Raw genomic sequence first — 27752 nt, 5'->3', positions numbered from 1 at the left:
CGCCGCTCCACACGGAGGCTGCCTCCCCCGCCCGCGGCCCCGCGGCCCGGGCAGGGAGCCGAGGCCGGCGCCGCCCACGCCGACGTGCCGTCTTGACAGTGTCAGGCCTGGTTTCTGACAGGTGCCTGACCCAGCCTCAGGGAAAGAAGTCAGATCCCAGATGTGGCGGCCGAGGAGGAGGAGGAGGAGGAGGAGGAGGAGGAGGAGGAGGAAGAGGCCCGGCCTTCCTCGCGCCTGGGGTCAGCCGCCCGCCAGGGCCCCCGCGCAGATGCTGCCCGCGAACCGCGTGGCGTGGGGTCTGGGTTGAAAGCGCCCAGGCGGATGCCTGCACCCCCCGCCCTGCCCCAGGACGGCAGGGGCCCCGGGAAGATAAGACAAAAGCCCGATGCCCTCATTACCACCGGCCCAAAATAGCTTTTCTGCTCCAATTTTTCAACTCGGCTCGGCGACGGGAGTGATTACGTAAACTCACGCAAAGTCGTTCGGCGACCAGGGGTCCCGGGCCGGCCAGCGCCCAGCTCGGACCCCTCGGGTGCCTGCGTGGCCCCGCCCGAGCGCCTGCTCCAAGGGCCTGAGTCCCGGCTGGGGCCGGTCCTCGGCTGTGTCCCTGTCCTCGGACCACTTTCTGGGTCAGTGGCTTCCCGCAGCTCGCGCCGTCCGTCCAGGGGACTCCTCCCGATGCGGGCAGGGCCGGGACCAGCCTCGCTGTGCAGGACGGGTCACAGGCAGCAGGGACAGAGGCCCCCTCCCCCTCAGCCCGCCCTGCGGAGCCCTGGGCCGGACCCGTCCCTGGTCCCAGCCGGACGCCTGCACAGCCTCTGCCCAGGTCTCCCCACCACCTGGAGACGCGGGCCTTGGGCCTTTTCCTTGTTCGTCCAGCTCAAAGGGTGGCACTTCTGTTTCCAACACACCCCCAGGTTTCCCCCTCACAGAGATGACAGGCGGCTCCGGCTCCGCAGCAGGTTCACGGTGGGGGTTGGCGTGAGACCCGGGGAGCGAAAACCCGCGTCCACACAGACGCTCTTGCACCACCACCAACAGTCACAGTGCAGAAATGGGCAGCTGGTGTTTTTTTTTTTTTTTTTTTTTTTTTTTTTTTTTTTTTTTTTTTTTTTTTTTATTAACTCCAAAGACAGAGCAAAGGAGACGGAGACTGGGGGGAGGGGGGCCTTCCATCATGGCTGGTCCACTCCCCAAATGCCCACAACGGCTGGGGCTGGGCCAGGATGAAGCCGCGAGCCAGGAGCTCCATCCGGGTCTCCCATGTGGGAGGCGGGGGCCCCAGCACTTGGGCCGCCAGGGCTGGGTTCCCAGGCGCATTGGCAGGGAGCTGGATTGGAAACAGAGCAACCAGGACTGACAGACACTGCTCTGCCCCATGCCAGCTTCCTGCTCACGCGCGCCCTGGGAGGCAGCAGGTGGTGGCTCAAGAACGTGGGGCCCCGGCGGAGCTCCCGGCTCCCGGCTGTGGCCTGGCCCAGCGCTGCTGTCGCAGGGATCTGGGGAGGGGCCCAGCAGATGGGAGCGCTGCCTCCCCAGTAAGTGAGAGCAGCGCCGAGGGCCAGGAACCGAGGAACACGTAGGCAGGGACGCAACCACACGCAGGCACGGCGCCACTGATACCTGCTGTGACGTGAGCGAACCTGGAAAAGCCTTGGGCCAGGGGCAGCACGGGAAGCCCCGCCCAGCCGCAGGCCCCGCCGCAGCCCTGCCCGGCGCTCAGCCCAGCTGCGAGCTCTTGCCTGGGGGGCCTGGGCCTCGGGGTCCCTGCAGGCCACAGGAGGGCAGCCAGAGTGACACAGGCGCCGGAGGAAAGCCCCTCTCATGAGGACACTGAGTGGGGAACGCGGCTCCCGTGGGACAGCCAGGCCCGGCCTGCAGCAGGCAGGAGGCAGCGCCGGCCCGGCTCGTGCTCTGCCAAGGCCGGACCCCCGAGGACCACTGCCCAGAGGTGGCGGCTGCCCTTGTGGGACGGAGGCCACGGGATGACACAGCCCGTCCTGGGCTCCCACAGTCTGGCCCCCAGGATCTGGACCTGGGGAGAAAGCCCTCCCTGCCGCGCCCAACGCCAAGTCCAGCAGGCGCCCCAGGCCCTGCCTCACCCGAGTCACCACTCCCTCGAAACTGCCTGGACTCGGGCCTCCTGGCCAGCACCCGCCAACCTCAGCCCTGCGCACTCGCCCACACGTGCCCAGGTGGTACACACGCGCTCACACAAATCACAGCCTCGCGTGCCTGCCTGTGTGTGCCCCACCCCGGCACCTGCGCCCCTGGGGTTGGATGCGGTAGGGGCGTGACGGCGCTGGTGGCTTTGTGAGAGGAGCGAGGCCCCAGCTAAGGCCGTGCTCTGCCGCACCATGGGCCACCCCGCCACACTGCACTGAAGCCAGCGTCCTCACGGGACACCGGCGCCGGGCTCCGGGAACCCAGAGCCGGACAACCGTCTCCAGTCTCAGGTCTTGGCGATCCTGTTCCAGCAACACAGAGCAGAAGAGCACCAAGCCAGAGCCCCTGCCCTCCGGCCCCCCCCCGCCCCTCCCCTGCCCTCCGGCCCCCCCCGCCCCTCCCCTGCCCTCCGCCCCCCCCCCCCAGCCTGCTCGGCCCCATCCCAGGCGAGGCGTCCGAGCTCAGTGTCAGCCCCCAGCAGGAGCGGAGGACGGGGTTCTGAGCAGGGTGGGGCTGCACAGAGACAGAGACGGGGTTTCTCGTCGTGGCTCACTCCCCAAGGGGCCCAGCGGCTGCAGCCAGGACCCTGGAACCTCCGCCGGGGCTCCCACGTGGGTGGCAGGGGCCCAAGCCCTGGGGCCATCTTCGGCTTCCTGGGTGCACCAGCAGGGAGCTGGGTCAGAAGCGGAGTGGCCGGGACTTGAACCCAGTGCTCCGATCTGGGATGTGGTTGCCACAAGCAGCAGTTTAACCCGCGTGCCACGACACCAACCATGGCTGTGATTTTCAGTGTGGGTTTCCACACTCCCAACACGGCCCCGCCCACTGGGGTGGGGGCCCGCCAGACAGGGGCTCCCGGCTCCGGCCTGCACCTGGGCCCTGTGCCTGGGCTCTTCCCTCCTCAAGCACACGTGGAACATTCCAGATGGACCAGGATGAGAATCCCAGCCAACAGGAGCCCTGGACCCCATGCCGTGGTGAGCTCCAAACTCTGCGGGGCCGCGTGGGAACACGGCAAACCTCAGGCCTAACTTGGGGTGGCTTTTTTCAATGAACTATTTATTTGATTGGGGCCGGCGCTGTGGCGCAGTGGGTTAAAGCACCAGTCTCCAGTGTGGGCATCCCATGGGGGCGCCGGTTCGAGTCCCGGCTGCTCCACTTCCAGTCCAGCTCTCTGCTGTGGCCTGGGAAAGCAGTGGGAGATGGCCCAAGTGCTTGGGCCCCTGCACCTGCATGGGAGACCTGGAAGAAGCTCCTGGCTCCTGGCTTCAGATCAGCTCAGCTCTGGCCTTTGCAGTCATCTGGGGAGTGAACCAGCGGATGGAAGACCTCTCTCTGGCTCTACCTCTAACTCTGTCATATAAATCATTATTTTAAAAAATCAAATAAAATGAACTATTTATTCGAACGCAGAGGGACAGAGAGGGGAGAGACGGGAATCTTCTATCTGCTGGTTCACTCTCCAAATGCCAACAGCCAGGTCTGTGCCAGCCCCAAGCCAGGAGCCAGGAGCTCCATCCGGGTCTCCCACGGGGCCGGCAGGGGCCCCAGCACCGGGGCCATCGCTGGTGCAGGAGGAGAGCGGCCGGGACTCGGACACGGAACGCGGCATCGCAGGCGACTCCGTAACGGACGCCGAGAGTGCCCGGCGTCGGCAGACGCTGCACCTGGAACCGTGCACTGGGCCTTGTCCCAGGCCAGCGCTCTGTGGCCCACGCCTCGCTGGTGACTCCGGACAACGGCAGTGAGTGCAGCTCGCAGGGACCCGCGGCCACGACTCTGCACCACGCAGGGATGAAGGGGGCGGGGAGGTGGGTGAGGGTGAGGCCGCGTGAGCGCGCAGGGACACAGCAGGGACCGTGGAGGCCCTCGGCAGCTCCTCCACCGGCCACAGGACTGCACTCCTGGGTATGGACCGGAAACCCTGATGAGGGCTGGCCCCGGGAAGAAGTGTGTTAAGCCGCCACCTGCAGTGCTGGCGCCCCCTATGAGCGCTGGTTCGAGACCCGGCTGCTCCACTTCCAATCCAGCTCCCTGCGACTGCGCCTGGGAGGCGGCAGTGATGGTTCAAGTGCTGGGGCCCTGCCACTCATGTCGGGGCCCGGAGGGAGCTCCTGGCTCCCGGCTTCGGCCTGGCCCAGCCCCAGCCATTGCAGGCATGTTGGGGGTGGACCAGTGGATCCAAGATGTCTGTCTCTGTCTCGGTGAGTGACGCCATGGAAGCCATGGAAACGTCCAAGCAGGCAAAACTCCAGAGATGGGAGTGGGGGGGGCGCTGGGGGGGGCGGGACACAGTGGTGCTCATCACTCTCAGGTGGCCGACCTGGGGGTGGGGACTTAGCAGGTGAGACTCCGGTCAGGGTTTTTTTGTTTTGTTTTGTTTTTCTTTTTGTTTTTTAAGATTTATTTATTTATTTGAAAGAGTTACACAGAGAGAGGCAGAGAGAGAAGAGGGGGAGAGAGAGAGAGAGAGACAGAGAGAGGTCTTCATCCACTGGGTCACTCCCCAATTGGCCACCATGGCCAGAGCTGCGCTGATCTGAAGCCAGGAACCAGGAGCTTATTCCAGGTCTCCCACGCGGGTGCAGGGGCCCAAGGACCTGGGCCATCTTCTGCTGCTTTCCCAGGCCACAGCAGAGAGCTGGGTCGGAAGTGGAGCAGCCGGATCTCGAATTGGCGCCCCATGGGATGCCAGCACTGCAGGCCACAGTATTAATCCGCTGCGCCCCAGCGCCGGGCCCCAGCCAGGGTTCTGACGCCTGGTTCTGGCTCTGACCCAGCTTCCTGCTGAGGCGCGCCCTGAGCGGCAGTGCTGGTGGCTCGTGGTCGGCCCCCGACAGCCCCGCGGGAGACCCGATGGAGCTCCCGGCTCTCGGCTGCGGCCTGGCCCAGGCCCGGCTACTGAGGCATCAGGGGAGTGAACCAGCAGATGGAAGCCCTCTCCTCTCTCTCTCTCTCTCCTCTCTCTAATAAATCTTCAAAGCTTTTTAAATGGCCACTCCTGTGTGTCTTTTGCCCCGGTAGAAGAAAACTACCAAGGGGAAAGGAAGGATCTCCCCGGGTTCGCAGCAGCTCGGGCAAACACGTGGCCGGGATGCGGCCGTGGCCGCCGTGTGCGCGCCGGGAACGAGGCTGGCTGCCGCCACAGGGCCCCTCCCACGGCCGCCGGGAAGGGGCGGAACTGCCCGGCAGCGACCCTGGGGCCGGCCGGGCCCACGCCAGAGCCCGGCACCCGGTGGCCGCAGCTGTGACCTTCCTGAGGTCTGAGGAGTGCGTCCAACAAAGCGGGGAGTGCTGGCCAACTTCTCAATCTTGTTTTTTCTTTTTTAAATGAACTGAAACATCAGAGTTGCTGGCTTCTCCCGACACGCGGAAAACCGACGGCCAGGAGTCCAGACTGGCGCTTACCAGCCAAACCCCAACCCCCCGAGGGAGCGGAGGCACAGAGCCCACCTGCCCACCCCTGCATCGGAGCCCACCCAGGGCCCCAGAGGGGGTCCCGGCCACGGTTCCTGGGCGGGCTGCAGACCCAGGGCTCCTGCTCCATCCCCCGTTGCAGGGGGGCAGCCGCGTGGCCTGACCCGAGGCCTGGACGGAAGCCCCCCACATGAGGAGTCCCTGACCCCATTCCCCCAGAAGCAGGCCATTGGGTTCCGGAAGGTGCAGAGCTGAGGCGGTGCCGGGGCCACAGAGGCGGGGAACGCAGGTCTCACCGGCCCCAAACCCCAACGCCAGCCCTGCTGCCCGCCCCCGTTACCCGTCGGGGCCCGGCCAGAGCGGATGCCGTCTCCCGCTTCTGGAGGCTGGCACGGCCCCGGCACGCTGACCCCCAGCCCCTCAGTGTGGCCAGCAGCCCCCGAAAGCCTGCACGTGTGGCCGGCAGGACAGGAGGTCCCGGCAGAGCTGTGCGGGCCCACAGGGGAGCCCACCTCCACGCACCAGCGTTTCTCAGTGGGAGGCTCCAATCGGGGGATGCGGGAGACTAGCACCCCCAGCAGGAGGTGGCCGCCGGGGTGAGCATCATGGTGAGGGGGTTCCGGGGAGCCCAGAGGCCTGGCCCAGGGGGACGACGTCACCCTGAGTGTGGCGCGAAGCCGCTGGCAACACTGAAGGCGGAGTGATCCGAGCTGCCCTCCATCAGCTGGGAGGGACAGGGCCCAGGGGCCGGCGTGGGCCGGGCAAGGAGGGAGCAGCGGCGTCCAGGCACTGGGGTCAGCAAGGCAGGGAGGGGACCCCGACCCCGCTGCTTTCTGGGCCGGCGGGGCCCAGTGCCGTCTGCACGGCCGAGCGGCCACCTGCCAGGGAAGAGTCCCCAGGGCGGCCGGTGTCTGGAAGCACAGCTCCCAGGCTGAGCCCTGACTCCCCAGGTGGTCCCGGGGGGCTGAGGGCAGGTGCGCCGCCTCACCCCCACTCCCTGCATGGACACACCCCGGCCAGCCCCGGCCGGCTCTGGGCAGACGGCCCCAGGGGTGAGCCTGGGACAGCTCCCGCCGCACCTGCGCACGCAACCTCCTGACAGCAGGCCTCAGCAGCTGGTGCCCACCGCCAGGCACGGTCAGGGCCCACTCGTCCACGGTGCGGGGCAAATGCGGGGATGAGGAGCGGGGCCAGGCGGGGGCAGTCCTGGCCCAGCCGGCATCTGAGTGCCACTGAGCCGGGGACAACGGGCAGGGGTCCATGGGAAGGCCCGATGGCAGCGGGAAGAGGGCGGGCCAAGCAGCCTCAGCCCACGTGCGCTGTCCGGGGCCACGGCCTCCGCTCTGCTGTCCCCTCGGGCTCCTCCCCAGGGACGCGCGCCATGCGTGGCTCCCGCTAGGGGCCACCCGCAGCCCCCTCCCAGTACACCCCTGGTGGCTCGCAGAGCGTCCTCCGCCACGGCAGCCCCGGCTGGGCCCCTCCCGTCCTCATCCCGTCCTCGCTCCTCTGCCCCCACCTCTGCTGCCTCTCCCAGCGGGCCACCGGCACCACACCCCTCCTGATGTCCAGTCCCGGGGGTGCTCCCCCAGGGCCCCGCGGGGTCCAACCTGGCAGATGCCTCCCCTCAGCAGATCCTGAGCCCCCCAGGCCCCCGCCTCCCCCTCCCAGCCTCCCCGCCCCCACTATGCGCCCCCCCCACCGCCCCACCTCTGGCCTCTGGACCACATTCCACTCCCCACTTGGCCCTGAGGCCCTCTGGAAGCCACCTCCTCCCCTCTCTGCCCTGCTCCACGCCTGCCCACTCTGGGCCTCTCTATAGGCTGTTCCTCCCCGCCCCCCGCCTCCCTCCTGCACCAGCTCTCCTCCTCCAGGCAGCCCTCCTGGGAGCACCAACTGCGTGAGCCAGGGGCCTCGGGGCAGTTCAGGCACCTAGAGGGTTTCACAGGTTCCAAGGTGCAGCTTAGAGATGGGGAAACTGAGGCAGGAGTCAGCCAGCCGGAAGCCGACCAGGTCGCCTCCTACCCACGGCAGCCCGCAGAGCCAACGTTATCCCTACCAAAAGGCTGACAAGTGGTTTCCCAGACACAGAGAGGCCCATCCTGGTTCCCAAGGCACAGGAAGTGTGGGGGGGAGGGGAGGGGAAGGGAGGGGAGGGGAGAAAGGGGGGGCGCAGGTACAGAGGTGCAGCCACTAGAGTTGCGCAGCATGGGGTGGCCGTGTTGCAGAGTGACTGGCTATCTGCACAGCGGCAGACGGCACGCGCCGCGGCACCGTGGGTCAAGGCACCCACCCCGCCTGGTGGAGTCCTGGCTCCCGCACGCTCCCTCCCAGCTCCCTGCTGCTGTGCTGGGAGGCAGCGGCTGAGGGGCCGGGCGACTGGGCCCCTGGGCCCACATGGAGACCCACATGGCTCCTGGCTTCAGGCGGGCCCCGCCCGGCCGTGGGAGCCACTTGGGCAGGGAACAAGCAGATGGAAGATCTTTCCCTAATTCAGGCTTTCAAACAGAATAAATGCTTGAAAAATAATAAATTAATTTTAAAAGTTTTTAAAGATTTATTTATTTATATGAGAGGCAGAAAGAGAGAGAGAGAGAGAGAGAGAGGTCTTCCATCCACTGGTTCACTCCCCAAATGGCTGTGATGGCCGGAGCTGTGCCGATGTGAAGCCAGGAGCCAGGAACTTCTTCTGGGTCTCCCACGTGGGTGCAGGGGCCCAAAGACTTGGGCCATCCTCCACTGCTTTCCCAGGCCACAGGAGAGAGCTGGATCGGAAATGGACCGCCGGGACTTGAACCAGTGCCCCTATGGGATGCCAGCACTGCAGGCAGTCGCTTTACCCGCTACACCACAGCACCAGCCCTGCAAATAATTTTCAAGAAGGGCATCAAGATCACTTAAGGGGCCGGCGCTGTGTGGGCTAAGCTTCCACCTGCGGCAGCAGCCTCCCACAGGGGCGCCAGTTCAAGTCCCGGCTGCTCCACTTCCCATCCAGCTCTCTGCTGTGGCCTGGGAAAGCAGTGGAAGATGGCGGGGCCCCTGCACCTGTGTGGAGACGGTAAGGATCGGCTCAGCTCCAACCACTGCAGCTGCTTGGGGAGTGAACCAGCAGATAGAAGACTCCTCCCTCCCTCCCTCCCCGCTCTGTAACGCCACCTCTCAAATGGAAAAAAAAAAAAAAAAAAAAAAAGACCATTTAACCAGGAAAGGACAGTCTTTTCAACCAATGGCTCCAGGGAAACCAGACATCCGTACACAAGGAAGGAACGTGGCCCTGACTCCACACGGCGCGTGAAAACTAACTCGGGAGGCAGCAAAGACCTCGAGATGAAACTGTAAAACCATAAAGCTAAACACACACACACACACACACACACAGCCACACACACACACACAACCACAAACTACAAGCATGGGCCGGCACCATAGCTCACTTGGTTAATCCTCCACCTGTGGCACCTGCATCCCATATGGGCACCGGGTTCTAGTCCTGGCTGCTCCTCTTCCAGTCCAGCTCTCTGCTGTGGCCCGGGAGTGCAGTGGAGGATGGCCCAAGTGCTTGGGCCCTGCACCCGCATGGGAGACCAGGAGGAAGCACCTGGCTCCTGGCTTCGGATCAGCACAGTGCGCCGGCCATGGTGGCCATTTGGGGGGTGAACCAACGGAAGGAAGACCTTTCTCTCTTTCTCTCTCACTGTCTAACTCTGCCTGTCAGAAAAGAAACAAACAAACTACAAGCAAGGGTATTTGACTTGGTGGTTAAGACGCCACGCGGGACACCCACTCAGGCATCGGGGGGCCTGGGTTCAAATCCCTCCTTGGCTTCTGATTCCAGCTTCCTGCAAACGCGCACCCTGGGAGGCCGCAGTGACGTGCCAGCGGTCCGGCCCCTGCACCCGCGTGGGAGACCCGATGGCGCTCTTGGCTCCTGGCTTCGGCCTGGCCCAGCCCTGGCCATTGTGGTCATTTGTGGAGTGACCCAGTGGAAGGAAGATATTCTCCCTCTCCCCCTCTCTCCCTCTCTCTCCCTTCCTCCCCCTCCCTCTCTGCCTTTCAAATAAAATAAAAATGTTTCTGAAAGATAAAATAAATATTAACTATAAAAACAGAACTATATATAACTAGAAGTCTAAAACTCTTAGGAGAAAACAGGAAAAGCATAGAACCCCAGCCTTGGCAATGCTCTCTTGGCTCTGATACCGAAAGCGCAGGCAACAAAAGGAAAAATCTATATAAATTGGACGTCGTCAAAATCAAAAACACTTGTGCATCAAAGGACACCAGCGACGGAGAGAAACGGCCCCTCTCCCCCGGACGGGAGGAGAGACTCGCACATCACGCAGTGCGCGGGCACGAGCGCCAGGGATACAGAGGGGACGCGCACGCGCCTTGACACACAGACGGCCGACCCACGGCGAGCAGCATCTGACCGCGGTTAGGCCGCCACTCGGGACACCCACGTCTGGCCTCAGAGGGCCTCGTTCGAGTCCCAACGCTGTTTTTAATTTGAGAGGTAGAGAGAGAGAGAGAGAGAGAGAGAGAGAGAGAGAGAGAGAGATCTTCCATCCACTGGTTCACTCCCCACATGGCTGCAACAGCCAGAGCTGCGGCGATCCGAAGCCAGGAGCCAGGAGCTCCATCCGGGTCTCCCACGCGGGTGCAGGGGCCGAAGCACTTGGGCCATCCTCCACTGCTTTCCCAGGCCACAGCAGAGAGCTGGATCAGAAGTGGAGCAGCCGGGACTAGAACCGGTGCCCATGTGGGATGCTGGCGCCGCAGCAGAGGCTTAGTCTGCTCAGCCAAAGCAGCAGCCAGAGTCCCAGATCTGACTCCCAAACAGCTCCCTGCTTACGGAGATCCTGGGAGGCGGCACAGGGGACAGCCCACATCCTCGGTCCCCTGCCACCTACGCGGGAGACCCGGATGGAGCTCCTGGCCCAGCTCTGGCTGTGTGGGCATTTGGGGAGGGAACCGCAGATGGAAGACCTCTCTCTCTGCCTTTTCAGGAGCTGAAAAGACACAAACACTCAGCATACAGCAAGCGCTGATGAGGAAGCCGGGCAGCCGCAGAACACGGAGACGGGTCCGCAGGAGTCGCTCGAGGGGCGGGCACCGCGCTCACCTCCTGAGAGGCCACGACGCACCTGGAGCACCTGCCGCCTATTCCCCACTCCCAATCCAGCTTCCTGCTAAGGCGCCTGGGAGACAGCAGCGACGGCCCACGTCCTCGGGCCCCTGCCCCCGACGGGGGAGACCCGGATGCAGCTCCTGGCTGCCGGCTTCAGCCTGGCCTAATCTCGGTTGTCGCTGGCATTTGGGAGGTGACCCAGGTCTGCCTCTCCCTCTCTCTCACTCTCCCAAATAAATGAAATCTTTAAAAAAAAAATAAACAGGAACAATCAGCACATGACCCAACAGTCCCCACTTCTGGGTCTACAAGGAATAAAAACCTTCACGCGGGGGCTCACACAGGCATGGGGACGCCAGCACGCCCCGTGGCACTGCTCTCCACGGCCCCCGTGGCCACGCGGGGAGCACCCGGCAGACACGATAGGAGGTGGCCAGCCTCGGACAGGAGTGAGCAGAGGCACACAGACCCCACACCGTGTGACTCCACCTCCAGGGGTCCCTGGAGTCGTCCCATTCAGACGGGGGAGCTGTGGGAGCTGGTGCTGGTTCGAGTCCTGCCTGCTCCACTTCTGATCCAGCTCCCAGCTAACGCGCCTGGGAAAAGGCCTGGAAGGAGCCGGTGCTGTGGCATAGCAGGTAAAGCCACCACCTGCAGTGCGGGCTTCCCATATGGGCGCCAATTCCTGTCCCGGTAGCTCCACTTCCAGGCCAGCTCTCTGCTGTGGCCCAGGAGTACAGTGGAGGATGGCCCAAGTGCTTGGGCCCTGCACCCCATGGGAGACCAGGATGGAGCTCCTGGCTCCTGGCTTTGGACCACTGTGACCATCTGGGCAATGAACCAGAGGATGGAGTACCTTTCTCTGTCTCTCTTCCTTTCTCGCTGCCTCTCAAATAAAAGTAAACTTTAAAAAAAAATTATTTTATTTATTTGACAGGTAGCGTTACAGACAGTGAGAGGGAGAGACAGAGAGAAAGGTCTTCCTTCCGTTGGTTCACCCCCCAAATGGCCGCTACGGCTGACGCACTGCACCAATCCAAAGCCAGGAGCCAAGTGCTTCTCCTGGTCTCCCATGGGGTGCAGGGCCCAAGCACTTGGGCCATCCTCCACTGCACTCCCGGGCCACAGCAGGGAGCTGGCCTGGAAGAGGGGCAACCGGGACTAGAACCTGGTGCCTATATGGGATGCTGGTGCTGCAGGCGGAGGATTAGGCAAATGAGCCACGGCACCAGCCCCAGTAAATTTTTTTTAATAGAAGAAATAACAAAAGAAAACAAGCACCATGTCCTGCGGTGTTCCCACCAGAAAGGCACAACCTCGGCCCCGCGGCTGGGAACCACGGCGCCCTGGCCTGCGGTCAGCAAGAGGGCGAGGGCCACGGACAAGGCGCGGAGGAGCCGCGGGGGAGCAGGGAGCCCAGGTCCCGCGGCAGCAGAGCGCAACCTGAGAGCCTGGGCCAGGGGAAGGGGGTTCATGAGGGGAGAAGCGGGCACAGCCTGGAGCGGGGCTCACAGACCTGTGCAGCGCGAGTCCCCGTGCGACCACAGTGCCCCGGTCCCGCGCCACGTGCAAGGTGAAGGGAGCCAGGTGCGAGGCCGCGGGGACTCACGGCCCCGCTTCTCCTAAGTCTGACAGCAGCTGGGGTGGACGCAGCACAGCCGTCAGGATGCGTGGGACACCCGCCAAGATCCTGGGGAACCAGCGGCTCCCTCTCCGCCCACCCTCGGGGCTCCCCTCGGTTGGTGGCGGGCATCCACATCGCCTTTCGGGCAGAGGCCAGAGGCCGCGGCTGCCCGTGGGCAAACCTGGACGCTCCCAGGGCGGTCAGCCACCCTCGGGGTCTGTGCGTGTGTCCTGCGATGATGGCACGGCCGCTCCCACCCACAGCCACCGAACGGGACGGAAGCAGAGGGACTCACAGGGTGCAGTGAACTTGACCTCAATACGGAAGGGGAGGGGCTGCCTGGGAAGGTGGCCAGGTCGGCTGGCTTTGCCCTGCAGACACGCCTCGCCTCTCCCGGCCCCCAGCCAGAGGGCCGGCCCTGCAGAGCCAGCCCCGGGCGCCTTGCCTGGCTCCGCGCACACTTCCGCCCGAGGTTTCCCGGCCAGGGACCAGCTGGCAGGCACCCGGCCGCCCGCCCGCCCTCTGCACCCAGGTGAGCTGTGCCAGAGGCGCAGGGGAAGGCGAGGGCTTTGGTGTTGCTGTTTTCCATCTCAATGCAAGATCTGAAACGGAAATGATTTCCTTCCCTGTTTAAAAATATTGCTAAAATGTTTCTACTAAAAAACAGGGGAGGGCAAGGCTGAGAGCGCTTCGCGACGGCAGGAAGGGGAGGGGCGGTTCCCGGGAGGCCTCAGCCGCAGCCTGGCGCCCAGGTCCAAGGTGGTCTCGGAACCGGAGGGCCGGACGCTCCTCGCTCCTCCCTCCTCCGGGGAACGGGCGCAGACGAGCACGGCAGCCATCCGCGTCGGCGTCGGGGGCCGCCTTGGCACCACGCCAGCGTCCCTGCCAAGCCCCGGGGCCCACCCTGTCTCAGGGGCTTCTGCTGCCCCCAGGCCTGTCCCCACGCGGCAGCCACAGGGATCTTTGCTGAACCTGAAGCTCAGGTCCCTGCCCTGCTCAAAACACTTCCCGAGCGCCCAGCCGCAGGGAGCCCGCAGCGCCTGCTGCCCTGGGCCCGGCCAGGCTCTTCCCACGGGAGGCCTCCCCCAGGCGTCTCCCTCCGCTCAAGAGGGGCCGCACCCCGTCCTTCCGCCCCGGCTGCTGGGGCGGCTGCTGGGGCGGCGTCTGTGCACCCCAGGGGGGCGGGGTCTCCATCCGCCTGTTCTGTGCAGCATCCTCAGGCCTGGCACACAGCAGGTGCTCAATCAATACTAAAGCAATGGCCTTTCTGAAGCCAAACCAGCCACGGCAGGGCGGCTCGGAGCACCGGGGACCTCACGCTACTCTGGGCCCCGGGGCCCCTTAGCACCTAGGACAGGTTCTGGGTTGGGAGCAGGGCCCTGCGCGGGCTCCTGGGACTGGAGAGGGGAAGCCAGACCGCGGGGCGAGGAACTGGCCGGCTTGAATAAGCGCACCTGTGGGGTGGGCAGGCGTCCGGCGTGGCGAAAGCACCGCTTGGGATGCCTACCTCCTGTGCCAGAGCTGGGCCGGGGTCCCGTCTGCTCAGCCTCCCACCCCAGCTCGCTGCGAGGCGGCAGGGAGGGCTCCAGCGCCCAGGTCCCTCCCATCCAGGGCTCCAGCGCCCAGGTCCCTCCCGTCTAGGGCTCCAGCGCCCAGGTCCCTCCCATCCAGGGCTCCAGCGCCCGGGGCCCTCCCGTCTAGGGCTCCAGCGCCCGGGGCCCTCCCATCCAGGGCTCCAGCGCCCGGGGCCCTCCCATCCAGGGCTCCAGCGCCCGGGGCCCTCCCGTCTAGGGCTCCAGCGCCCGGGTCCCTCCCGTCCAGGGCTCCAGCGCCCGGGGCCCTCCCGTCTAGGGCTCCAGCGCCCGGGGCCCTCCCATCCAGGGCTCCAGCGCCCGGGTCCCTCCCGTCTAGGGCTCCAGCGCCCGGGGCCCTCCCATCCAGGAGTCCCTCCCGTCCAGGGCTCCAGCGCCCGGGGCCCTCCCGTCTAGGGCTCCAGCACCCAGGTCCCTCCAGTCCAGGGCTCCAGCGCCTGGGGCCCTCCCACCCACGGGGAGAGCCGGCTGGGATTCTAAGCTCCTGGCTTTTCTTGGCCAAAAGCTTGGCTGAAGGTATCTGGGAATCTAAACAGAGCCTACGGTGTGCTGGCCCGGGCACTGCTGCACCCACCAGGCACCTGCCCAATGCCCCCCCCCCCGCCTCCAGGTTTTAACGGCATCGAGCTCACAGGCTCACGGTGCGTACCTGAGCGGCAGGCTCCCTCCCAACCCACGCCCACGTTTCCCCTCCATCTGATGGGGCAGCGACCCCTGGGGACCCAGGCTCACCAGAGGACGCAGAGCCCAGAGGGGCCGTCCCGGGGAGAGCAGGGAGCAGGCGGGGGCTGGCAGCACGGCCGGGGCTGGGCACCCCAGGGGGCTCAAGGTGCCGCTGGCTGCAGAGCCCCCCCAGTGCGCCCCCTCCATGCCCATGGGAGAACCCCAAGGAGGAGGCCCAGCCCAGGTCTGTGTCTACTGGGCAAACAATAAATATTGACTCTCTCCCGGCCTTGGCCCTGGAGGCACGCCGGGACTTCCTTGTTTGCGCACCTGGACCCCCATCCGGCCGCACCTGGCAGGGCCAGGGCAGGGATGGGGAAGGGGTCAGAGCGTCCCAGCTCCAAGTCGGTGGGGCTGCTCCACCCCCGCCCCCACAGCTCCTGCGGCCCCCACCTGTCGCCTCTGGTTCCCACGCTGCAGCCTGACAGCCCCCTCCCCAGCAGGGGGACTCCCAGGCTGCGGCACACCCCGCCGCGTGGCAGGGGGCTCCGGGACACACAGGCAGGTCCGCGTGCACCAGGGGTCCCAGGCTCACAGAACCGAGGGCCAGCCACTGACATCCGGCAGCCAAAGAACAGAGGCTCAAGGATGGACGCACTCAGAGCCTGCTCCAGACCCTGCACCTGAGGCTGAGTGAGCTCTCGAGCCCCGAGTTCCCACCTGTGCAAGGGGGGCAGGCCAGAGACCCCTTCCCGTCCAGGGAGCAGACACACGGGCTCCGCCCACTCTCGGCCCCGCTGGCACTCACGCGCCCTCCTGATGGAGCCTTCCGTAGCTCCCCATCACCCAGTCCCCATCACCCAGAGCAGGCCTCCCTCCCTCTCAGCCTCTCCCCTCACACAGCCTGAGCGCCCAGAGCCCCTTCCAGCACACCCAGCCCCGTCCTGCCCGGCTGGCTGCGTGATACAGGCACTGGCCGCTAGGTTACGGCCACTCTCTGGGCCTGCATCTTCCCCCTGTAACACAAGGAGGCCGCCCTCAGCAGCCCAGGGCCGTGGTCATGCCCCTGGAGGCTGGCACCTCGTGCGGCCGGGCGGGGTCTCTGCCCAGTCTCCTCACCTGCACACCCACCAAGGGGTTTCCCAACCGCGGCTGAAGGTGCTCTGGGGTTGGGGGCCTGTGCACCGAAGCCAGGAGCCTGGAACTCCATGGGGGTCTCCCACACGGCAGGCAGGGACCCCCGGGGACTCGCGCCACCACCCGCCAGCGCCCAGGATGCGTGCGCTCTGAGCGGGAGGCCGGCAGGAAGCTGGATCTGAAGCAGGGCCAGGACTCCGCACCCCAGGGCTGGTCCTAAGCCATGCGCCAACGCCCACTGCTGGATTTATGAGGCAGAGAGACAGACAGACAGACACAGCCACTCCCCAAACGCCCACAATCGCTGGGGCTGGGCCAGGCTGAACCCGGCTCCCCCCGTGGGTGGCAGGGACCTGAGGGCGTGCACTAGCAGGGAGCTGGGATTCCAACCCAGGCACTCGGATACGGGACGAGGGCGCCCTAAGCAGGCACCCCGATGCACAGCTCCTGAGGGACACTCCCTTGGCACCATGCCCAGGACAGCCTCACCCCAGGCCAGACCCCACCCCTGATGTCCACAGGGTAGCACCTGGGCTGGCCTCTCCAACGGGTCTCGCACAGCCCCACGCAGAGAACGGCCAGCACTCAGCTTTCGGCTCTGGCCCGGCACGGACCCTGGCACAGCCCGGCAGGCACGGCGGGGATCTGACCTGAGGGAGGCCGATGGGGAGGAAGACCTCCCAGACTGGAGGGACAACCAGCGACTCCAGGCACGGGCCTGGGTGAGGACAGACCTGCCCACTGCCACATCCTCCCTCCAATCTAGGTCAGCGGGTCTCAAAGAGAGGACGAGACTGTAAGCCCGGGGGCCGGCAAATTCCTTCTGTGAGGGCCGGCGCTGGGGCACAGCGGGTAAAGCTGCCGCCTGCAGTGCCGGCATCCCATCTGGACAATGGTTCAAGTCCCGGCTGCTCCACTTCCCATCCAGCTCTCTGCTGTGGGCTGGGAAAGCAGTGGAGGATGGCCCAAGTCCTAGGGCCCCTACAGCTGCGTGGGAGACCCGGATGGAGCTCCTGGCTCCTGGCTTCGGATTGGCGCAGCTCCAGCTGTTTTCGCTATTTGGTCACTGAACCAGCAGATGGAAGACCTCTCTCTCTCTCTCGCTTTACCTCTTTGTAACTCTGCCTTTCAAGTAAATAAATAAATCTTAAAAAAAAAATTCTCTCCGTGAAGGAGATGGTAACTATCACAAGACTGAAGTCTGCCCACGTCCCATGAGAGCAGCCACAGGCAATGTGTGAGTGCATGGATGTGGCCCTGTTCTAATAAAACTTTATTTACACAAACAGTCACGGTTTGCTGAGCCCTGGGATCGTGGGTTAAGATACTGGTTCAGCCTTTTTTACAAAACAGGACGGAAAGGACCACAGGGTGCCACACACAGTAAGGGCGGGGCTCTGGGACAAACTGCTTTTGAGCGCGTGTTTGTTGGCAGGCATCAGGGTCCACGAAAAACACGTGGAACTGTGGGTCACGGCCAAGAAAGTGAGGAAGCTGGCGGGGGGGGGGTTCTCAGCGCAACCGCTAAGACGCCGCTCAGGAGCCACAGCCTGAGCTTGGGTCCCGGCTCCGGCGCACCCGGGAGGCAGCGGTGATGACGAGGGCCCTGGGCCCCTGCCACCCTCGGGGGAGACCCGGATGGAGCTCCCAGCCCCGGCTGTCATGGCCATCGAGGGAGTGAACCGGCGGATGGAGCACAGGCTTGCTCTCCCTCCCTCCCTCCCTGTAACGCTGACTTTCAAAATCAGTAAAAATCTTAACACCCTCGCCAAAGACGCGGTGCGGCTCTCAGCCCCACGGGGAACGGGACGGCCCGCAGACACCCGTGAGGTCCCGTGAGGGAGGCGCCCGAAACCGCGCAGGAGCTCCCTGGAGACCACACCTCCGTCAGCAACCGGGCCAGCTTGACCGAGAAGCGTGCTCTGTGCGGGCCACGGAGGGCACAGTCCTCGGCTGGGTCCAGATCCAACGGCCACGGCCTTCGTGGCGAGAAGCAGCGCAGGCCACACACACAAAAACGCTAACACGCGGGGCTGGCCGGCGTTGGAGCCGCAGCCAGTAAAGCCACCGCCAGCATCCCATGTAGAAGGTGGTTCCACTTCCGGTCCAGCTCTCTGCTGTGGCCTGGGAAAGCAGTGGAGGATGGCCCAAGTGCTTGGGCCCCTGCACCCCACGTGGGAGACCAGGAAAAAGCTCCTGGTTTCAGTGTGGGCCATTGCGGCCACTGGGGAAGAGGACCAGCGGGTGGAAGACACCTCCCTCCCTCCCTCCCTCTCTCTCTCTCTCTCTCTCTCTCGACAGCATCCCACAGCAGCCCCCACCACCACGGTGCTGATGGCAGCAAATGCTGATTCCCAGGCCCAGGTCCCAGGGAAGCGGGGGCAGCTTGGGAAACGGAGTCTCACAGAAGGTTCTAGTGTGGGGGCGAGCGATTGGCGGCGTCTGGGCTGGCGTCCCGGCTTCCTGCTGATGGCCGGGAGGCCGCAGGTGACCCCTGCACCCACGTGGGAGACGTGGATGGAGCTCCTGGCTCCAGCCCAGCCCAGCCCCGCCCCAGCGGCTGTGGACATTTGGAGCACGAAGCCGTGCGTAGAAGCGTGCTCGCTCTCTCTCTCTCTGATTTTCAAATAAGACATGTTTTTAAAAATGTAACGGGGGGCTGAGGTTGGGGCCTGAGGGTTGACCTGCCACCTGCGACACCGGCACCTCCTAGGAGCAACAGTTCAAGTCCTGGCTGTTCCGCTTCCGACCCAGCTCCGTGCGGTGGCCCGGGAAAGCAGCAGGAGATGGCCCAAGTGCTTGGGCCCCTGCACCCGCATGGGAGACCTGGATGGAGCTCCTGGCTCCTGGCTTCAGCCTGGCCAACCCTGGCCGCTGTGGGCATCTGGGCTCTGAATTAAACAAACAGAAGATCTCTCTCCCTCTCTCTCTCTCTCTGATGAACTTTCAAATAAACAAATAAGCCTTTTTTCGGAGTTAAGGGGCTAGCCTGTGTACTGCTCCTTATTGACCGGAAAGACAGGCACAGAGAGAGACCTCCCATTGGCTGATTCACTCCCCAGGCGCCTCCCGGGCGCTGCAGGCTGGGGGTCCCGCGGCCGCGGTCACAGGGACCACCAACCGGGCAGGGTAAGACCACCGAAGTCTGCCCCTCCCAGCTCCGCACAGAGCCAGGCTCCCGCCCGAGGCTCCAGGGGCTTGCCTGCTCACCCCGGCCACGTCACGCCGGTCTCTGCCTCCGCCTCGCCCCCTCCGTGTCCCTGCCGGCTCCTCTTTCTACAGACGCCTCCACCAGGTTTAGGGCCACCTTAACTCGAGGAGCAAGGTAATTACATCTGCGAGGTCCGGTCACGGGCGGGGGCGGGGCCGAGCCAGCGGCAGGGTTTGCAGCCCGGGCTGGGGGCGCAGGGTGAGGGTGTGGGAGGCGGTGGCGAGGGCGGCTCACCCGGCAGCTCAGAGATGGCTGCAGATGGCACCAGACAGCACAAGCAGCCGGCGCAGAGGCCACTGGAGCCAACGCTGGACCGAGGGCCAGGACCGGGGGCGGCACGCGCTGGGCGAACCGGAGCCGCCACTGCGCCACGCCTGCGGCCGGTTCCCTGAGCCCTGGCCACGGCGCGCCGCTCTGCCTGGAACCCTTCCCGGCCCAGGTGGTGCTCCGGGGTCAGCCACGTGCACAGCCCCCAGCCCGGAGCCCCAGGCCAGTGCCTCGCTCTAAGCTTCCTCCTGGACACCCGGGGGCGGCCGCTCGCCCCACGCCTGCCCCTTGCCCAGCCGAGGCACACGGGGGACCAAGTGAGCAGAGACCCCACTCAGCACACACCCCGGGGGACGCAGGAGATGCGAGGCCACGTCCACGCAATAATGTGGACACAGGCGACCACGGCAGCGTGGGTCGCCACAGCCGGGAAGCGGCCCCGAGCGCCCAGCGATGCACGAATGGATGGACCCACATGAGGCGGCCCGCACCACAGAACACCCCAGGGCCGCACACCTGCGAACAGCCGCTGGCGCCCACCTGGGGGGACAGCCTACGTTAGGGGTGAGGCTTGGGTGCCGGTGACAACGGGGGGAGCCCTGGGGCCCTGACGCCGAGTGAGAGAAGCCAGACACAGAAGGCCACATGGTGTGTAATTCTATTTATACGAAAGGTCCAGAACAGGCCAACCACGGCGACAGGAAGCAGATAGTGGGTGCCAGGGGCTGGGGGGAGGGAACGCTGCCGGGGGCGAGGGGGTCCTCAGGTTGACAGGCGACGGCTCCACAGCTGGGGACGCGCCAGAAGCCACGGAACAGGGACGAATGGAGTAGCCCCTCGGAGCCTCCCCTGGAAGACCCCACTGCCCCTTCCGTAGGAGGGGGCGGGGTTTAACCTGCGCGTTCCCGGACGCTCCCAGCCGCGCAGCTCCGCTCGCCGACCCCATGGGTGCCGGGGCCCAGTGCACACCGCCGCCTTACGAGGGAAGGGTCCCACGGCCCCTCGCGCCTCCCCTCTCCTCCCCACCCCCACCCATCCTAAACTCACAAGTCCTCCGGCCTCTGCGCCCGCCCTGCCCCGGACCTGGGGCCCTCTGCCCAGCTCCGGCGGGGGGCTCCGCCTCGCGGCCCTCGCTACACCTGGCACAGGGCGTGGCTTCTGCCCCAGCTCACGTCACCCTCCCAGAGCATCTGCTCCTGTCCCCCCAAATCCTCACTGGTTCCCCCAGAACATGGCCCTCACCCCTGCCCAACACAGTGCCTGCGCCAAGCTGGGCCACGAGAACGGCCACGGGGTGGAGTGTACAAGCTGTCAGCTTTGCAGACCCAGCATCTGAGGCCCAGAGAGGTTAAGGAGGCTGCTCAAAGTCACACAGCACAGCATCACCGCACTCCCGACAGGGCGGGAACAGGCTCGCGGGCCCGCTCCGGGCTCTGCACTCCCCTGAAGTCGCACCCGTGCAGCCCCAGCCACAGCCCAGAGCCCCCTGTCCCCAGCCTGGGACCCGCTCACCTGGCTGGTCAGGTGTGCCCCTCACCACCAGGGAGCCATCCACACTCACACGTGCACACACTCACACGTGCCGGCCTCTGGCACTCACGGGACAGGTGCAGCTGCAGCCTGAGCCACACCTCACCTGTCTGCAGGTGCACAGGAACCCCTGGTGTCCAGCGTGGGGGGAGGCAGGAGCCACGGCCGCAGCCCCCAAGGCAGGGCAGCCTGCGCCCGGCGGTACGGGTGCACCTGCCACAGCCGGTGGGGGGAGGTGCTGGCCCTGGCCCTGGCACAGCCACGCAGGACACTGGAGCGACCCACGCAGGGCAGCGCTCCCACCTCCCCGCCCTCCTCGGACCCAAGGCTTCCCAGCGCCGGCCACGGCTGCCAGCCACGGCCGGGCCCTGTGCGAGGTCACGCGGCGCCGGGCGGTGTCCCTGACCTTCACTCGCAAGACGCCGGCAGGGGGCTGCGGGGGCCGCAGCTGCTTGGACGCTGCTGGGGAAGCCCGCCTCCCACATGGGAGGGCCCAGGTTCGAATCCCAGCGCTGCTCCCTGCTGATGCCCACCCTGGAGGCAGCAGGGGACCAGGGCTCGAGCGCTTGGGCCCCCGCCACCCACGCGGGAGACCTGCTCCGAGCTCCTGGCTCCCGGCTTCCACCTGGGAAGGGAAGCAACAGACGGGAGTGCTCGGTCTCTCTCTCCAACAAATAAATAAATAAACAGATGCTATGTTTTGGCATCCTCCGGTCAGACCGGATGGCCCAGAGTCCTCTGGGGGCAGTCACCGCCCAGGGGATAACCCTCTGGGCCTAAAGATTCACCTTCTGTTGGTTCCGCCCATGGCCACGATCAGGTTACAGGAAGGCTACGGGGCGAGGGGAGGGGGCCCAGGGCCAGACGTGGCCATCGGCGGAGTACTACTCAGCCAGGACAAGGGCTGAGGCCCGGCACCTGCTACGGCGCGGAGGGACCCGGAGAACCTGACGCCGACTGAGACCGCGTACAGGGGCCGCGCTGTGCCGCAGCGGCTTCCGGGGACGCAGGTTCGAGTCCCGGCCGCTCCACTTCCAGTCCCGCTCCCTGCTGTGGCCTGGGAAAGCAGCAGCGATGGCCGAGCCCTGGGGCCCCTGCACCTGCGTGGGAGACCCGGATGGAGCTCCTGGCTTCAGCCTGGTCCAGCCCCGGCCGCTGCGGCCGTTTGGGGAGTGACCCAGCAGATGGAGGACCGGCCATTTGGGGAGTGACCCAGCGGATGGAGGACCTCTCCCTCTCCCTCTCCCTCTCCCTCTATCTCTCTCTCTCAACTCTGCCTTTCATGTAAAGAAATCAAAAACAAAGACACAGAACTGTACCCTTTAAATAAACAGACAACGTAAGTGAACGAGATCTTAATGAAGTTGCTATTTTATTTTTTTAATCTTATTTGACAGGCAGAGAGAGAGAGAGGGAGAGAGAGGGAGGGAGGTGGCCCATCTGCGGGTTCACTCCCCAAGTGCCTGCAGCAGCTGGGGCCGGGCCGGGCCGGGCCGGCCGAAGCCAGGAGCCCGGAGCTCCACCTGGGTCCCCCGTGTGGGCGGCAGGGGCTCGGGTCCTGGAGCCGTCACCGCAGCCTCCCAGGAAGCCGGGGCGGCAGAGCTGGGGCCCCAAAGCCGGGCATCGGACACGGGACGCAGCCGCCCGGGCTCAGCCCCTCACAGAGACCTCCTTCCACGACCACCCAGGCCCAGCCCACGCAGGGACCGGACCACGAACCGCGCGTGGCCCCTCGCTCGCTTCCGGTCAGGCTGCCAACACCCGACACTGCCTGTCGGCCAGCCAGGGGGCGCACAGGTCCCGCCGGGAGCCCCGGCCCGGGGCACACGTTCCTTCATTCATTCATTCATTCGGTCACTCATTCATTCATTCGCCAGCAGCCTCTTGGTCGGCAGCAGCCGTGGCCGCCGGGAACATGCGCACCCTAACCCTGAGGTCGCAGCCCCGGCTCGGACCCGCGACCATTCACAAAACGCCGGGACCCGGGGTCCGTCGGGACCGGGGTGGGGGCGTGGGGTCAGTCGGGAGGTCAGGCCTGGGGTCACGCCCCGGCGGGAGGGGCGGGGTGCCTGCAGCTCCCACCCACACCTGCGTCCCCCCAGGCCCCGCGGAGATCCCCCACCTCGGGTCGCCTCCCTGCCCCGGGAGCCAGGTCTTGCTCCATACGCCGGACAGCGAAAGAAGCGGAGACCCCAGGCCCCTGGCCGGAGCAGGGCCACAGGGGACAGCTGGGCCCCCAGCCCCAGCAGCCAGCTCACGGGACACACCCGAGCACCCCTGGGCCGCCCGCCCGATCCCCGCGTGTGGCCAGCGGTCCCCCGCCCACCGGGAGGCCCAGCCCCAGGACCCGGCCCCTCGGGCCCCCGACCCCAGGCGGCCCCACGGAGGTCTGCCAGCAGGGACACCTGCTCCTGCCCCCAGCACCCAGGGAGGCGGCGCCGCGGGAGCGCTCGGCTGCAGCCAGGTACCGGGCGGGATGCAGCACCTGGCTGGCGCCGGCCCCCCGCGCCGGTCCCAGCGACGCCCCGGCACCTGCTCCCTGCCGGCAGCGGCCCCCTCGCCCCCCGGGCGGCGACGGTGCGGGGGCACCCGTGCCCTCACGGGGGCGGCGAGGCGCGCACACCTGGCCTGTCCAGGTGGCGAGGGGGCGGGGACACCTGTGCCCCTCAGCTACGGAGGATGTGGGGGCCCCCGTCCCGCCCACGGCGCCCGGAGCCTGGGGGACACCTGGCCCTCCACCCCGGGCCGGCGGCCCCGCCCCCGCGCGCGCCCCCGCCGCGTGCACGCGCCCCTCCCTCCCTCGGCCCGCGGGGTCGGTGCCCGGCAGCCCCCCTCACCCGCGCGGCCCGCGTCAGGCTCAGGTCTTTCATGACCTCCTCGAAGGCCGCCGTCTCCTCTGCCTGCTTCTGGTTGTGCAGCGCGATCTTCTCGCTGAATTTCCGCGGATTGTTCGAAGTCGCCATCTTCTCGCCGCCGCCGCCGCCGCCGCCGCCGCCGCCACCGCCGCCTCCTCCTCCTCCTCCTCCTCCTCCGCCTCCTCGCCCCCCCACCCGCCGGCACCACCGCGCAGGCGCCGCTCGGGCCCGCGGGCGGCGCGCAGGACGCAGGCGCGGCCGCGGTCGGGAGCGCGGCGCAGGCGCAGCGCAGCCGGCGCGAGGCGCGGGGGCGAAGGCGCATGCGCGCGCCCGGGAGGCGCGCTCGGAGCGCCAGGAGGGCAGGGGCGCGCGAGTGGGAGCCTCCGCGCAGGCGCAGTGAGTCCCCCGCCGGGCCCGCTACCTAGCGGATGCCTGGTGATGGTGCGGGTCCAAGGTGTTGGCCTGCCGTGCATGCGTTGAGCACCTGCTGTATACCAAGGACAGCTGGGCAGAGGCGGGAACAGTGGCTCCAGTGCTGGGGTCCCCGGGAGCCCGGGTCGGAGCGCCTGGCTCCTGGCGCGTGGCTCCAGGCTGGCCCAGCCCTGGCTGCTGTGGCCTTTTCCCAGGCCCCTGAAGGTGGGGTGTGGGTGTCCCAGTGCCTGGAAGCTTCTGGAGGTCAGGCGTGGGGCCGGCTGGTTCTCACCTCCGACCCCGAGGGGTCACGGAGGAATAGGGGGCAGCAGGTGCTCCCGGCGAGGCCCGCCCCAGAGCCAGGGGAGCCCCGCCCCCGGCCTCAATGGGGTGCAGTGGGCGGAGCTCGGCGCCTCCCCGCCCCACACCGGGATCTGTGGACCCGGCAAATGCCCGGCCCTCCCACTCGCTCGCTTACACCTGCCCAGAGCCAGCTTCCGGACACGGGGAGATGGGGTGCAGGGGGTTTGGGGGCCCCCAGATGCCCGCAGGGCGCCCGCGGCCGGCCTGAAACTGGACCCGCCCCCAACCCTGGCCGTGGGTCAGAGGAAGCCGCCGGCCTGGTGTCGGCCGCGGGGCTGGACAGGGGGCAGCCGCCCCGGGCTTGGGGCAGGGGGAGGCCACGGCCTCGGGGGTCCCGGGCAGCGCCCGGCCCTGTGCCTCCCGGCCTCCTCTCCCTGAATGGAAGCCACGCGTGCTCTTCGTGGTCCTGGGCCAATCTCAGGCTCACATCGAACTTAGGGGACAGGTCCCCCCTCCCCAGGGGCCCGCGGACCCCTGCCCTCAGCAGCCGGCATTCCAGTCTTCCAGAAGTTTCCACGCCCACATCTTTGCCTGGGTCGCTCTCCTCCACCGTCTCATCTTTTAAATTTATTTATTTATTTATTTATTTCAAAGGCAGAGTTACAGAGAGACAGAGAGAGAGAGAGAGAGAGAGAGAGGTCCTCCATCCGCTGGTTCACTCCCCAGATGGCCACAATGGCCAGAGCTGTGCTGATCCGGAGCCAGGAGCTTCTTCCAGGTCTCCCACGCAGGTGCAGGGGCCCAAGGACTTAGGCCATCCTCCACTGCTTTCCCAGGCCATAGCAGAGAGCTGGACTGGAAGCGGAGCAGCCGAGACTCGAACTGGCACCCCTATGGGATGCCGGCACTGCAGGCAGCCACTATACCAGCTACGCCGCAGCGTCGGTCCAGCAGCGCCCCGCGGCAGGGCCTCCCACTGCTGCTGGGGTCCCGGCTGCGTGAACTCAGCGCACGCGCTCACCCCCCACTCACAGCAGGGCAGCACGGTGGGAGCTGTGTGCCCTCACTCACGACCGTTATCCTTTGAAGTCTCTGAGCACCTGGGGGCTCCTCTGCCACTCCAGGCCCCAGAGCTAACACACAAGACCAGGTACGGATGGGGAGATCAGCAGGTGCTTGTTGAATGAATTCCTGTCCTGCCCGGGGAACTCCTACTCATCCCTCAAAACCCACCTCAAACGTCCCCTCCTCCAGAAAGTCCACCGATTCCCCAGGTTCAGCCAGCTCCAGGCACTCTCTGGGCAGCCCAGATGCCATGGAGCTGTGTGTCCGGGAGTGGAAGGACCTGTACCACGGACACACCTCATGAAACACTACCTGCTACGTCCAGTAGGGGGCGCTTCCTCCTGCCTGGGTCCCACTGTTCCCTGCCAGGCTCCAGCCGGGCTGCGGCGCTGTCCCAGGGCCTTTGCACAGGCTGGTCCCCCTCCCAGGAATGCACTCTCCCCACCAAAGCGTTCGTCCGCCGACAGCCTCTTGCCAACAGGTTACATTAAAAAAAAAAAAAAATTCTAACCCCTGAGCGGTTCAGTCTCCCAGCCGCGAGACCATGGGAGCGGCGCTGGCTGCCGCGGCAGATGGAGCAGATAAGGCGTGGAGAGCACTCAGCCCGGCGCCCGCCTCGCCCCAGACACTCGGGCCCGGAGGCGAAGCTGGTTTCTGAGCTGCGCCTCCTCGTTCTTCCTTATATGGGCTCCGCGGGCCGCGGACCAGGGCCACTTGGAGCCGAGCCGTGAACCAAGCACCCGGACCCGGCTCTAGCTTCCAGACCCCGTCCTGATGGAGAGCTGGGGTTTCTCCTCCTTCTAACAACGTAGTTAATTATTTGAAATGCACAGACACACACACAGAGAGAGACAGAGAGGAGAGAGACAGAGAGAGGAGAGAGAGACAGAGAGAGAGAGCCCATTCATTGGTTCACTCCCCAAATGGCCACAATGGCCAGAGCCACACCCACCCAAAGCCAGGAGCCAAGAGCTCCATCCGGGTCTCCCTCGCCGGGGCAGGGGCCCAACACTTGGGCCATCCTCCACTGCCTTCCCAGGCCACAGCAGAGAGCTGGATCGGAAGTGGAGCAGCCGGGACTCGAACCGGCGCTGATGCGGCTCCCGGCCCTGCAGGTAGAGGCTTAACCCACATGAGCCCCAGCGCCGGCCCTGCTGGGCGGAGGTTTTAAAGGGTAGACGAGAACTGGGTCTCCTCACACAGCTAGAGGCCAGGACCCAACGGGAGCCGGGACTGCAGCCGTGGCCCCCCTGCCTGCCATGGGGTGAGCTGAGGTCGGAGGAGGACCGGGGTCCTCATCCTGCCAAGCCCAGCTTGAGCGCGGGGCAGACGGTGGCACAGGCGGGAGAGCGTGCGGGGGGACGGCCAACAGCCTAGCTCCTGCCCCCGCGCCGCCCGCACCGGGGGACACCTGCGGCAGCCCGCCCAGGGCCACCCACATGCCTGTGGCCTCTCCTCCCAGGCCCACACGGGACACACACAAAGACCTGTCCCCCGTTGACCTCTAGGGGGCAGTAGCGGCACAAGCGGGAGGGCCGGCTGCAGCCCCAGCAACGGGGCCCCAGCCAAGCGTGGGGAGCCGGTCCCCAGCGCACGGTGGCCCATGTTGGAGCACCCTCAGCCCCGGGGGCCCATCCGTCCCTGCGTCCCCCCCCCCGGGCCACGTGACTTTGCCAATTTCCGTTGCAGATGGAAGAGATGGCCTCACGCCCTGGTCTGGGGCTCCGCCGGAGTCGGGTGGACGAACGCCGTGGCACCTGGTGGTTCTGCGCTGTGGCTTTGTAGCCTAAGCCTCTGCCTGCAGCGCGGGCATCCCACAGGGGCGCCGGTTCGAGTCCCGGCTGCTCCACTTCCCAGCCAGCTCCCTGCTGATGCGCCTGGGAAAGCAGCAGGTGATGGCCCACGTGCTGGGGACCCTGCACCCACGTGGGAGACCCGAAGGGAGCCCAGCGCTCGCTCTCTCTCTCTCCCCCTCTCTCTGCAGCTCTGGGACGAGCAGGGTCGCGGGAGGACGGGTGACAGGTGGATCGGAGCCCCCGGCTGACTCATGGCCGTCGCGGTCGGGTCCACCGGGGTTCTCTGTCGTGCAGCCCGGGTTCCCAGGCATAGGACGTGTGTGGTCAGGAGCTCCCGACACAAAGAAGGGGGGAGGGGGCTGCTGCTCTCCAGGGCGGGCGGCAGAGCCCAGGAGCTATCTGGGTTCCCTGGTGCCCCCTGAGCCTCGTCTTCCAGCCAGCCTGCAGCTCGTGGGAGCTCCCAGACCCCAGCACCCACCTCGCTGTCCATCAGCCAGGATCTTTTTTTTTTTCATTGCTTACAAATAGAAAACCCTGACTTAGGTAAGATGTGGGATGCCCCCCCCCCTCACGTTTGTAATTCTGTCGGG

At 66.1% G+C, this 27752-nt stretch overlaps 1 protein-coding gene across 6 annotated transcripts in view; it reads right to left on the bottom strand.

The window, feature by feature from the left end:
- Nucleotides 1–23791, bottom strand: part of CRTC1 (CREB regulated transcription coactivator 1) — a 57197-nt gene extending 33406 nt beyond the window's left edge. For 3 of the 6 annotated variants that reach the window (XM_070059025.1, XM_070059024.1, XM_070059026.1), the window contains exon 1: nt 23570–23790. In XM_070059025.1, coding sequence (XP_069915126.1) covers nt 23570–23695 — 126 coding nt within the window. In that variant the 5' untranslated portion in view covers nt 23696–23790. Of the gene's footprint in view, nt 1–15706; nt 15926–23569 lie in introns of those variants that run through there. The other 3 variants (XM_070059023.1, XM_070059027.1, XM_070059028.1) reach the window with 3 other exon arrangements.
- Nucleotides 23792–27752: the final 3961 nt, after the last annotated feature.

This window comes from Oryctolagus cuniculus, chromosome 16, assembly GCF_964237555.1.
Source record: "Oryctolagus cuniculus chromosome 16, mOryCun1.1, whole genome shotgun sequence".
Classification (NCBI taxonomy): Eukaryota; Metazoa; Chordata; class Mammalia; order Lagomorpha; family Leporidae; genus Oryctolagus; species Oryctolagus cuniculus.
Note: the sequence above shows the minus strand (reverse complement) of the source record. Positions and strands in the feature narration are given on the sequence as shown.